General features: G+C 47.3%; 1 protein-coding gene across 3 annotated transcripts in view; it reads left to right on the top strand.

Moving 5' to 3' along the window:
- Nucleotides 1-12,604, top strand: part of HTR2C (5-hydroxytryptamine receptor 2C) — a 186,984-nt gene that overhangs the window by 168,604 nt on the left and 5,776 nt on the right. For 2 of the 3 annotated variants that reach the window (XM_061446290.1, XM_061446292.1), the window contains exon 3: nucleotides 7,436-7,636. The exons of the other annotated variant lie outside the window; for it this stretch is intronic. In XM_061446290.1, coding sequence (XP_061302274.1) covers nucleotides 7,436-7,636 — 201 coding nt within the window. The remainder of the gene's footprint in view (nucleotides 1-7,435; nucleotides 7,637-12,604) is intronic. 3 annotated transcript variants of the gene reach the window in all.

Raw genomic sequence — 12,604 nt, 5'->3', positions numbered from 1 at the left:
CCAGGTGGGCTCCCAGGCAGCTGTCAGGGGGCCGTGGAGGTCTAAATTGCCTCTGAGTTTTGATGAAATCAAGCCCAAGACCTAAACCCAAATCCCCTCTGCATGGCTGTGTCCCCCCTCACTTGCCACAGAGCCATTCCTAGGATCAAGCCATTGTCTATGCTTTATTTGACATGAAACACTCTGGGTTCAAGCAGATGGCTTCTTTGTTCCAGCTCAGGTGACTGCTCAGCAGGCAGCTGCAATCTGAGTAACGGCCCATCATCTTCAGTGCTGAATTTTAGGTTCCTCAAATGATCGGTGTGTTTTATAGCAGCTATTTCTTGTGATAAGGGATTTTCTACAATTTCATCAGAACTAGGAAAAACCACTGGTTATCGTCCCATGCTTGTGCACTTTGTAATGAAACGGGGTTGGAAAATGCCTCTGTTTTTACATTTAGAAGGTATTTCATTTGGGGCCTGTTTTCCAGTGCAGTGTTGGCTCAACTGTTGCTTCATTGATTGTTTGAATAGCGGGTCAAGGCTGATCCGTACCCTGCATGAGAGGCCACTGTCCCGACGTTGTGCTGACGTGCAGAACATTGGTGAATGTGTTATTAAACTGTGGTCTCTTTCAGATAAAGTCTTGTAGAGAACGTGTATCTCAGAGTTGTGTGAAGGAATCATCTCTCTGTTGGAGTTACAGTGCAGTAAGGAGCCCTTGAGATGGAGTTAGTGATAAAATTCAATTAATTGTATCATTGCCCCATTAATTGTCTGTATCATTCCAAGTAACAATTCCAGATGTAGCTACAGATGTTGAAACTGTGAGCAAAGAGCATGACTGAGCCGAGAAGTTTTCCCTCTGACGTCAAACATCATTTTAGTCTCCAACAATAAATGGATTAATGGGGCAAAAGGCACACCAGAATAACTGATATTTCCTGGAGAGATGCTGCCTTTGGGATGGCAACAACATTCTCCATGTTTTCTTCTTAGCAAACATCCCACTGTATTAGCAGGGTTGTTTTAAGCAGAGTCTGTGTTAGAGCTGGCTCCTTGCATTTATAATACTGCTTAAATGACATTCAAGCAACCTTTCCCTCAATCAGATAATTACATCCATTCTGGCTTTAAATTTGCTTCTTTCTTACAAGTTCTGTCAAGACTGCAAGTCACTGCCATCCTGGATAGAAAGCAAAAGCTAACACGGTTATTTAAAAGTCTCAAAACAGCAGAATGGGTGCAATTGTTTAATTTGCAATGAAAGAGTCACATCAGTTAATCACTGTAACGTGGGGTTTTCATTGATGGTGGGGGTTTCTGCAGGAGAGCCCTTGCCTGGTGCTCCGTGCCCCAGGGCACCACTGGTACCGTGCTTACAGCTCCACAGGGAAGGTGAAAACCAAATAGCTCAGAGGAAACCCAAAGCTCAGGAATGGTGTCGTGGCCCAGTTTGGAGGTGGTGGGTGGCACAGACTCCAGTAAATCCTTCGTGTGGTGTTGCACTATGGCAAAACAGGGCACAGAGGTTCAGGAGCAGGGTCCCGGCAATGGTCTCACCAGCACTGTGTGGGCAGTGTCACCCTCCTTTTCTTACTTGGAGGTCGTCTCCACATTCTTAGCCATCATATCACCTGGGAGCCCACCCTGTGCTGTGCATCTGATGGGGCTTCAGACTTGCAGCTTTCAACAATACAGTCTTTCCCCTAAAAGGCACCTTCATTCATCATGTGTAGGTTATGGCCTTCTGCTTGGCTCTAGTGAAATGTGTGCTGTTTATAAGGGGTCCAGATAGCTTTAGGATAAACTATTTTTCCTCTAGAAAAATGCAGGCTAGAAACTTACAGTTAAAGCCAATTTCTCATGGAATGCAGTGCCCAGGAGTTCAATATGTTAGAAAAACACCAAATTCCCCTCTAGTGATGATAAAATCAGAGGCAGCCATTCCTCGAACCAGGGAGCTTAGCTGCGTGTGTGGGATCTCTCCTGCGGACGCTCATGCTGGTGAACACTGGGGACTGCAGGGGGTCAAGCAGGACATTCGGTACTTGTGGGCCATGATGGAGGTTTTCAGCACTCTTGGTTGTGTGACTCGGGATGTCTCGGAGCCATTTGCCTGTGGAAATCTGAAAGAAATAAATTAGCAACAGAAATAGATAACATAGCTTTACACTTACTGATGTGGTGTTCCAGGCTAAGAAATACTTTACTTCCTAGATAAGAGAGAGAACCATTTAAATGCTTTCCTTCTCTTGGGAATAATGCAATGCTGTAATGTTAAAACTGTATGTAATTGCTTTCTATTTTTGTCAAGCCTGTGGCAACAACAGAACTTTAAACTGAATGCTGGAAAAGTGTGGTTAGTATAAAAAGCTTCAGGTGAATACATTAATGGTTCAATGGGGTTAAAAAGACTTTTAGCAGTGGGCAAGGGCTGGCTTTTTTCCATAGCCCATAACAACGGCTTTGCCTGGAACGTGTGAAAGAACCATGGAATCAAATGAGTTGGAAAAGCCCTTTCAGCTCCTCCAGTCCAACCATTCCCAGCACTGCCAAGGCCACCCCTAACCCATGGCACTGAGGCCTCGTCTCCACGGGGTGTGAACACTTGCAGGGACGGTGACTGCAGCCCTGCCCTGGGCAGCCTGTTCCAATGCCCGAGCACCCTCTGGGGCAGGAATTGTTCCTCAGCTCCATCTAAACCTGCCCTAGTGCAGCTTGAGGCCGGTTCCTCTTGTCCCATCCCTTGTTCCTTGGCAGCAGAGCCCAGCCCCTCCTGGCTCCATCCTCCTGTCAGGCAGTTGCAGGCAGCGATCAGGTCCCCCCTGAGCCTTCTCTTCTCCATCTGAACCCCCCAGGTCCCTCAGCCCTTCCCCATCACACTTGGGCTCCAGGCCCTTCTTCAAAAGCCACTTCAGTCTGGCAGAAAGTGACAGCTTTGGGGCACATCTGGGTCGCTGTTTCCCATCATCTCCAAGCTGCTCTGAGTTGCAGGGAAACGTGAGCGAATGCCGCTCCTCTGGCTCTGAAAGGCCTTGTCCTCATTTCCCAGGGGATTACGGGAGGAATTAGTCCAGGATTTTTGCCACTGACCTGTCAGAGAGCCAGAGCCCAGATCCGTGTGTGGCACGGAACAGATCCATGGCAGCTAGAGGACGATGGAAGATGTGCTCCAAGCACGTTCTGTGTTGCCATGTGAACTGCTAGGAAACTGTGCTTTGAACTGAGGTTAAGATTCATTCCAATTCATGATTTCCCACCATTTTTAGTTGCAGAAGTTCAAGATCTGCTGGTAGTTAAAGCAGAAAGCCAAAAAGCTTGTATCTTTGCATGTATCTTTGGTTTTGTCCAAGCCAATAAACAGCATTAAAAGAGGCTGCATTTCAACAGATAAACCTCTCTAGTTCTTCTGCATCTCTTAGCTCTGGGGTTTTCCTTGTATAAATGCATATGTAGATATACATCTCTCATTGCAATATATAATGTATATATACATCTCTCATTGCAATATATAATGTATATATACATCTCTCATTGCAATCTCTCATTGCAATATGTGTCGAAATGTCACTGTGAGTCTAAAAGACCAAGTATGCCCATATTCTTCCTGTGTGATCTTTAAGGGTGGTTTTCACCCTTTTAACCATCCTGACAGATGCAAACCAAGCCCTGGGTAAACACAGGAAGTCCAAAGTCGTCTCCAGATTCCTGTTCATGGTTAGAAAAACCCGTGTTGGTTGCAGCTTGCTGCGAGTTTGTCATGAAACATTTCTGATGCTACGGGGTGAATTTTACACAGCTCTTCACTGTCTTGTGGTGTGAGCGGGTATTCTATCACTGTTATGCCCCATTTGTCCCGAGTGTTGCAGTGTGTATTCCCAGGGCAGACTGTGCTGTGGAAGTAGTACATTTGTACAGGCAATGGTTGCTTTTCAACATGTAAATTCAGTGAGCCGGTCCACTTGTAGCATGGGGGTGTCTGTGACCACACGACTCCTGTCCACTCCAGCTTGTCACGGAAAGCTGGGTAAAGCCCACGAGGTCTTGGAGGCTCTGTGGAGAAGGAAGGGGTTTGTATCAGCCTCCTGCAGCCCCACGGTTTCTTTTCATCACGGCATCTAACACAGCTTTCTTCATCAGCCATTCTCCTACAACCTGGAGTCATTCAGTGTTCCTGTCATTGATTTTGCTCCCGTTTGCTGTGGTTTGGGTTCTTGGGTCAGCTCCTGCTGCAGGGGCTGGACGTTCTGCCTCTGCTGCTGCGAGCAGCACAATGCCCGCAATCGCAGCGTTACACAGCACTTTTCACCCGCGTGCCTAGAACCTCTGACAGAAGTGATTCGGTTTCATTGTCGCCGCCTTTCGTGATGTAAAGCACAAGGAATTGAAGGGACCTCTCCTCTGACATCAGATGAGCTGCACACAGAGAAGCTCTGCAGCTTTGCCAAAATGCCTTTGAGTTTCTGTGTTTTGCTGGCGTAGTTTGGGCCCATCTCAGTGTTCAGTGGCAGGCAGGAACCGGGGTTTGCTCTTTCCTACCAGGGCAGGAGACAAAATCCCCCCTCTGGACCATGACTCCTGGTTAAATGGGAGCGTTTGACCCATGTTTCCCATGAAGAAGGACGGTGCCTCAGGTTCCATGAGCTGCTATTCAGAGTTGGAGGCTGAAGCGGGATACACAGGCATTAGTTTCCTTCCAGGGTTTCATACATGGTGTTTTTATCCTGAGTGGAGCCAGAGGCTAACACTCATCTCTCATTGCAATAGTTTTCTATCTGCTTTTCTCTGTGAATTTGTCCAGTGTAAACTTCTAACATCCACAGAATTTCTGAAGGCAAAAACATCTGCAGTTTTATTACACGCTGGCTAAAGAAATATCACCTTTTGTTCTGACCTGGTGGATTCACTTGATTTCCTTCAGCACTCTCCTATCTGCTCTACCAGCCAGCACATTAAATATGTGACTGATTTGAAGGGCACAGATTAATTCAAGTCATAAAAATCAGAGTTTCTTACCAGGAATTTGGGGTTTGCTTCTCCGGGTGTTCAGTACAGTTTCATCCCTTCTGGAGCCAAATTTGAACTGAGATTCATGCTTTCTGCTGGAAATGCAATTACTAAAGCTTAGAAGTACTGCTATTACCTAGTTCACATCAATAGCAGGAGTTGTTCCAGGGGAAATCAGTCATGGGAAGTGGTTGGGGTAGCTTGAAGGAAGAAGTGGAGAAGTTACTCATCATTCAGTAATGCTGAGAAGGTGGTTGCTGTAGAAACCTCTTCCAGGTCTAGCAAATGCCAGGAATCGGATGGAACCCACTGCAGTGCCATAGATCAGATTGAAGATGCTGCATGCGCAGGGAGCCTGGAGGCCCTTTCTGTAGACACTGAAGATTTCCTGGCCTTCTGCCTGATGTGGGGAGCAGCCACCACCATCACCATCATCCTCATCCTCCTGTGCAGAGGCTGCAGCACAGTCACCGTCACCCCATGCACATTCACCAGGACCACTTCATCCATCACAGCATGGTCCTGGTACTTTTCTCCAGGTCTTGTACCTGTAACTCCTTTCAGCCTGTATCAGAAAGCAGCTTAAGGGATGAAGTAGGGAGGGATAAAGTGTGACTGAATGTGTTTTAGCTTGGGCTGACAGCAAAAGCCTGGGGCTGTACAGGGAGTTAGGTCCTGCTTGAAGGAGATCAGGCTTGTTCTTCCCTGGAGGCATCATTAAAGACCCAGCAGTTCAGAGGTGTGCTTTGTTGGAGCTCTGAGCTCATTTACAGGCTGATGCCAACGAAGCCCTGACTTATTGCAAAGTGTGAACAAGAGCAGGGCGCACAGAATTTGATCATCGCTTCATAAAGGTTCTGAGTCATCATTTAACCAAGTTCAATTCATTTGCACTGCAGACGTGCCCTTTAGAGTAAAGATGCTCCAGACACAAAGTGCTTTACTCAGTTCCCTTTGATAAGCACCTCTTGCTTGCTACATTGAATTTCAGTCCACTTACAGTCCATCTAGTAGGAGTGGTGCAAACTTGCTGACATAAATGGTTTATCTCCCAGGAGCTGAGGTCTTGTTATGTGGGTTTTGTGAGTTACTTAGTGCATCTCCCGTGGGTTTCCCGCTGGTAAAATGAGCTAATGTGTCTGTCTCGTCCTGCCATGCTCTGTGTGTAGGATTCCTGGGCTGCGCTTGGACAGTTTGTAATGACTTGCTCTGGTTCAGTTCATCTTGGCTTGTGCATGTGAGGTGTCCTGGGTCTCTCGTGGCTGGGTAATCTGTTTCAAAATGTGCTTTCTGAGACTAACATTTCTCCCTTTCCACTCGCGAGCAGTAGGATGGAGCTGCCTTGTGCTTAGTATGACATTGATTCTGCAGAGTGATGTTTCTGATCCTTGGGGTGAACTTTGAGATTGCTTTAGATACCCATGTTTGGAATGAAGACACAAGAATATCTCAGTATTCAACTGTCATGAAACCTCTCATGCTTTCAGCCGCTATAGATACTGTTGATTTGTTTTGATAAGTGCGTTAGAGCTTGGCAGGACGTGTTATTGATCTCACACAGCCCACTCTGAGCATTAACATGGGAGTATCATTCACAAATCAATTTTCTCTGTGCTTTGATTTAAATACCAGTGCCCCTGGAGGTTTTTTCTGGGTCACTTTTATTCTCCAGCTGTACTTCAGCTCTGAGTAAACTGAGTAATGATGAACGAAGGCACCCAAATGAGCTGCGTGCCAGCTGCTGGCAGAGGTGGCTATCTGGTCTGTTCAGTTTGCTGGCACACTTGTTTCTGTAAAGGATAACACTCAGCTCTGCCTGCGTTCAAAGCAGTTTCCAGATTTCAGGCGCTCAGTCCCAGCTGCTCTGTAAGGAGGCAGCTATTCCTCTGTTATTAAGGCACGCTGCCTAGGGGGAATATTTAAGGTAAAGTACTGTCATATAGCTAGTTGTTAGAAAAACCTGGCTGCTGCCTTGCTCCTCAGCAGACAGGAACTGAGAGGTATGTATCAGGAAAGCTTTAGCAAGGCTCTGGGGGAAGCTAATGCCACGTAGCACTGTGCGAGCCATTCTAAGGCTGTGGTGAGGTAATGTAAATTAATGTAACATTTGATTTTGTGCAGATGTGGCTGAGAGATGAAGAGGGGAGCGGAGTTAGAATGGTCCCTTGGAGGCACTGCCAAATTAATGTTCGCTTGCCTTTAGCTACTGCTCGTGGAAAACAGATGTGGGGGAACTGGGTATGGGTTTACCGAGTGTCGGGAGCCAGGGGCTGCCTGGAGAGAGGCCCTGCGAGAGGTTTCCTTGTCCCCTCCTCATGCACGTGCCCCTTGCTGGTCTCGTAGGGTTAAAATACCCCGCAGGTTTCTCAGAAATGATGGCCTGGCTTCCCAGATTATTTCCTTTCCTTTTTTTTCCTTTCATTTCTTTTCTCTCTATGTTTCAGATTATGCTTGGCCTTTGCCTAAACAGTTGTGCCCTATATGGATTTCCCTAGATGTGCTCTTTTCAACTGCATCTATTATGCATCTCTGTGCCATCTCTCTTGATCGGTATGTAGCAATACGCAATCCCATTGAGCACAGCCGCTTCAATTCCCGCACCAAGGCTATTATGAAAATTGCTGCAGTTTGGACCATATCCATAGGTAAGCAATGCGGCTCATGATCTTCACCGTGTCGTAATGAATGATAGTGTTCCTCCAATTTTCATTTAGGGTTTTTAAGAGGAGACTCAAATTAATTTACCTGGCCTGCATGCCTGAATGTAAGAGATGATTGCTGGGAAACACAAGTCTTTCATTGCAGCTGGTCAGCGACCAAAAGAAGCAGCAGTCATTTTTCAGAACCCCACCACTTCTGATGCTGAAGCATTGCTGCTGTGTTCATAGCAATATGCCAATAAGACAGACAAATGGTATCATAAAACTGCTAAGTAACTAAAGCAGAAAGTAGCAGTAGCAAAGCCTATGGAAGGAAAACCCAGCCGGTACAAATGACATCTACAGTGCAGTTGCTGCCGATAAACTCGCTCAGATTGTGGCAGTGGTTCAAGTGAAGTGGTGCAGAATGAAGGCAGGGTAACAGAGAGGGATTTACTGCTCCTGTGCAGGCTTTGGAGCTTGTGTTACACTCTGCCACAGCAGGATTGCTGCTAGTACTGAGCTGGCAAACCTGAAGTCATAGTAAATGAGGAGTAGACATAAAAGAAGGCACTTTTGTATCACTCCGATAAAAAGTGATAAATAAAGCAGCAGTAAAATGAGGGAAGAAAGGCAAAATGATAGCCAGAGGTTTCTGTAATGTCAGGAATTATGTGAAGGAAAGGAATTTTTGGGGGGAATTCTTTCAGTGCTCTTTATAAAAGAGATCTTTGAGGCAGGGTCAGAAGTGTCTGACCGCTTCCCTCTGCCATATTGCCTTTTTTGCCTGAATAAAGTGCGGTCTTACAGAGATTTCATAGAATCGTAGAATCATGGAATGGTTTGTGTTGGAGGGACCTTAAAACTCCCCCACCTCCAACCCCTGCCACGGGCAGGAACACCTTCCACTGGAGCAGCTTGCTCCAAGCCCCTGTGTCCAACCTGGCCTTGAACACTGCCAGGGATGGGGCAGCCACAGCTTCTCTGGGCACCCTGTGCCAGCGCCTCAGCACCCTCACAGGGAAGAGCTTCTGCCTAAGAGCTCATCTCAGTCTCCCCTCGGGCAGGTTCAAGCCATTCCCCTTGGCCTGTCCCTCCATCCCTTGTCCCAAGCCCCTCTCCAGCTTTCCTGCAGCCCCTTCAGGCACTGGAGCTGCTCTAAGGTCTCCCTTTAAGGAGCCTTCTCTTCTCCAGGCTGCCCCAGCCCAGCTCTCTCAGCCTGGCTCCAGAGCAGAGCTGCTCCAGCCCTCGCAGCAGCTCTCTGACCTCCCCTGGGCTCGCTCCAACAGCTCCACGTCCCTCTTGTGCTGCTGCCCAAGAGCTGGACACAGCTTTCCAGGTGGACCCAGTGAAACCCCGCACAATTTTCCAGAGGATGGAACAAGTTAAATTCCATCCTTCAGTATTAAATATCACAAAAGATTTGTACATTCCTCTGCATGATCAAATACCAAATTCAGAGCAAAACTGAAGTGCAGGCTGCTCAGTTTGCATTTCCTAAATCCTACTTCAGCTGGAATGAAGAAACTTCAATGCACCCCATGTAAAGAATTCTGAATTCGGTTCCTGAAGCAGAATTTAAAAAAGGAAGTAAAAAGCATGTAATTTATCTTAATTTAGTCGCTTTTGCGTTCTCTTTTCCTGGAATGTTAATGCTGACAGCAAACTACATAATAGAGGTTCTTTGCTCACTGAGCTATAAATTTGGCAGGTTGCACAAGCCTAAACCTATGATTAGGTTTTTAAGCAGGGGAACATAACAGAGCCCTCCCGTCTGTTGACAATTACTTTATGAATGGGTCTTTCCAAAGTCCTCTCTGTTCTAGATTCAGGTCCATCACTGCCAGTTGTCCTGTGCTTAGCAAACGTGGCCTGAGCAAGGTTTTCCTGTGTTCAGTTAAAGTGGGGGCTGTGAAGTGCTGGGCTTGTAACTGTGAGGCTTGTGATAGATAGCGCTGTACTGAGGCTGGCAATGCAACACGACTGAAAGTGAAAATCAGTGGGAGATATGAGCTGGCAGAAATTGGTGTTGTTTCAAGACTTCAGGCTTTGCACAGCTTGGAGTGCAGAGATGTTCACGTGTGATACGTGATGCTGACCATCCCACCGCACTGCCTGTATCCATCCCTCTGTGAGGAAGGTGGCTTGGGGGCACCCTGGCCAAGCAAGGAGATCCCTGAGCAGCTCCCAGCAGGAGTGATGAGGAGCTGGTCAAACTCTCATGCACACTGTGTAACACAGGGGAAGGTGTTAACTGGGTGACAGCAATGTAAGAGAATGACCACTTCACTTTGGAAATGTGACTGACGGGACGTCGGTGATGTGGAAGGGTGTGCTCGTGTTGCTTCCGATGGGAATACAAGTGAAGCCCTTGAATCCTGAAGCTCTGGTGACCTGCACTGCAGCCTGCTGGCACAAAAGGGGTTTTCCTCTGCTTCCCAGAAAGCCCAAGATTTGGTAATTTGCTAGAGAGCGCCGGAATGACACATGCTGCCAATTTCCCAGCTCACAGCTTTGCATCCTTAGTAACAGTGTCGGTTCCATTCACTTGGTAAGTGCCTGAGACAGGGCCATCCTTCAACTTCTGGTGATTGTATCAGTGCCATAAGGAGACCCCTTTTTTGTTTGAAAACAGAGCAAGTAACCAGACAAAGGAATTGCTCTGTTGAACTCTGGTAATATGATGATATGTGCTGTGCCAAAATGGGAGGTTTTTTCTTTTCATCCTCTCCCTGGCCCTCTAATAACATTATCATTGTGATTTAAGGTAGATATTAAACTTTAAAGAGGAATTTTACATCCACATTGAACTTTCATACTACATCGTTTTATTGAGGAGATCTATTTATGGAAGTCCGAAAGACACGTGTTGCAAGGATCAGTAAGTGCTCATCACAGATCAAGTGATCTTATGTCTAACAGGGGTTTGCTGCTGTTCCTCTCTCACATAGGCTGAGCAGCCCCATGCCTGCAAGCTGTCCTAATGACGTCCTTGAAGAGCCTCCAGGTATCAGTTAAGCCTTCCCCTGTCTCACTCAGGATAATCCTAGTGGGAAAGGATACTCGGTTTGGGGAACACGCTTGGAGTGACACCACTGATACTAAAAGGAATTGTAGCCTTCTTACAGGCTAAGAGGAGCTGGTGCACGGAGGTGAAGGGGGATGGAGTTAACTCACGTAGCCTCCCTCAGGCTGTGGGTTTACTCATGTGCCCTGAGAGGGGCATCTCCTTCCCCAGAGGGTGCTCAGGCATTGGAACAGGCTGCCCAGGGCAGGGCTGCAGTCACCGTCCCTGCAAGTGTTCACACCTCGTGGAGACGAGGCCTCAGTGCCATGGGTTAGGGGTGGCCTTGGCAGTGCTGGGAACGGTTGGACTGGAGGAGCTTGAAGGGCTTTCCCAGCCCGGTTGATTCCATCATGCTGTGATGGTTCTCCCTAGCCCCTCAGCAGGAGTTACCAGGGTGAGGGAGATCACAGCAGTTGGTAACAAGCTGAGCTTGTAGCATGGGAGCTACCTTGGGATTTCAGGTAAAGTAGCTGGATCAGTTTGGGTTTGTCATCAGGCGCCAGTGAAGGGTTCTGCCTGGGACAGCAGCAGATGGTGATAACGTGCGCAGTGTTTTCACACAAGGTGAATGGACAGCCCCATCTGGTCCCAGGGGCAAGCGAGATGCCGGGATCTCCTGTCTGAGGTCACTGGTACTGAGCATCATCAGCACAGGCTTGGGGAAGCCCAGCCCTGGCACCGGGTACGCTGTGAGCAGGAGCCCCATCGCCTTTGTTCAGAAGCACTGCTGGAAACGCACGGCTGAGCAAAGCAGAAGTGAGTTAGCAAAATGTGAGGGCAGGGGGGAATATCATTTATTTCTTCTGTCTTTCACTGGCATTTGCTGATTTCCCATCGGGGCTCAGCCTGCTCAGCGCTCTCGCAAGGTTTAAGTAAAGGTCAGCCCCTCGTGCAGGCACAGCCAGTAATTACATTTAGCTGTTTGCAGTTGTGCTCGTTGCGGGGCAGGGAGATCCGTCAAAGTTCAGCTCCCTTTTATGTCTGCCTTTAAACCAATACAAGGCCGGCACTGTTGTTTTATTAGAACAGTTAGATAAAAATAGACCTAATGCAGCCCTGAAGGTGCATGGTTGTTGTATTAGCACATGAAATCACTGCCATTAGGCTGCTGGCATACAGGGAATAAATGGAACGTTGAGGGTTTGAACACTTCAAATGCCCACGTTCTTCAGCCTGCCTCTGAAGAGCTCTGCTGCTTTCATGGTAAGGAGGCCGCTGTCTGTTGGGGTTTACTTCTTGCGTTTGTTTGTTATCATCAGAGAAACCTGCAGGCACTCTGTGAGATGCTTCTGCTGACAAACCAAGCAGGTTTGGGTTAGTTTTCCCTTTTCAGAGAGGATTAGGGGAGTCAGTTCCTATTTCCTCTCTCAGACCTTGTGCTAATGCACAGTTACAGCAGCTGCTAACGTTCAGGTGAATGTCTCAAAGTCGCAACCCACGTCTATTTTGTATAATAGTAAATCTGAGGTTAAAGATCTGGATGTAAACACTGCGGTCCGTCAGCAGAGCCTTTGCCAAGGACCACAGCAGGCTTTGAATCCAGACACTAGGGGAGGTGGTCCCGGTATTCCCAAGCTCACGTACCTGCAGCAAAATACAGTCCCTCTTGTGTTCAGCCCTGAGAATCCCACGTGTGGAAAGACAGGATAAATCCATATGCAGACCTCTGGTTTTTAGCAAAGTGGTTGTCATGGAGGAAATAAAATAACCTCTTTTATAAGAATGTTGTGAGAAAGAATGGAAATTACTTCCTTTTGCAGTGGAAATAATCATGAAAGGCTCCATCTTTCCAGTAATTCCTAGCAGTCTATGGGCTTTCACTGAAGAAAACAAGAGATTAAACACAAAAACATTACTGGTTTTCATCCAATCTAAACTCTGTAAATGACAATTTGGACTTTTTAGCC

The sequence above is a fragment of the Pezoporus flaviventris genome, unplaced genomic scaffold (genome assembly GCF_033815535.1).
Source record: "Pezoporus flaviventris isolate CSIRO_AGI_PZ_B2104156 unplaced genomic scaffold, CSIRO_AGI_Pfla_v1 ptg000005l, whole genome shotgun sequence".
NCBI lineage: Eukaryota > Metazoa > Chordata > Aves > Psittaciformes > Psittacidae > Pezoporus > Pezoporus flaviventris.
This window is presented reverse-complemented; position numbering and strand designations above follow the sequence as displayed.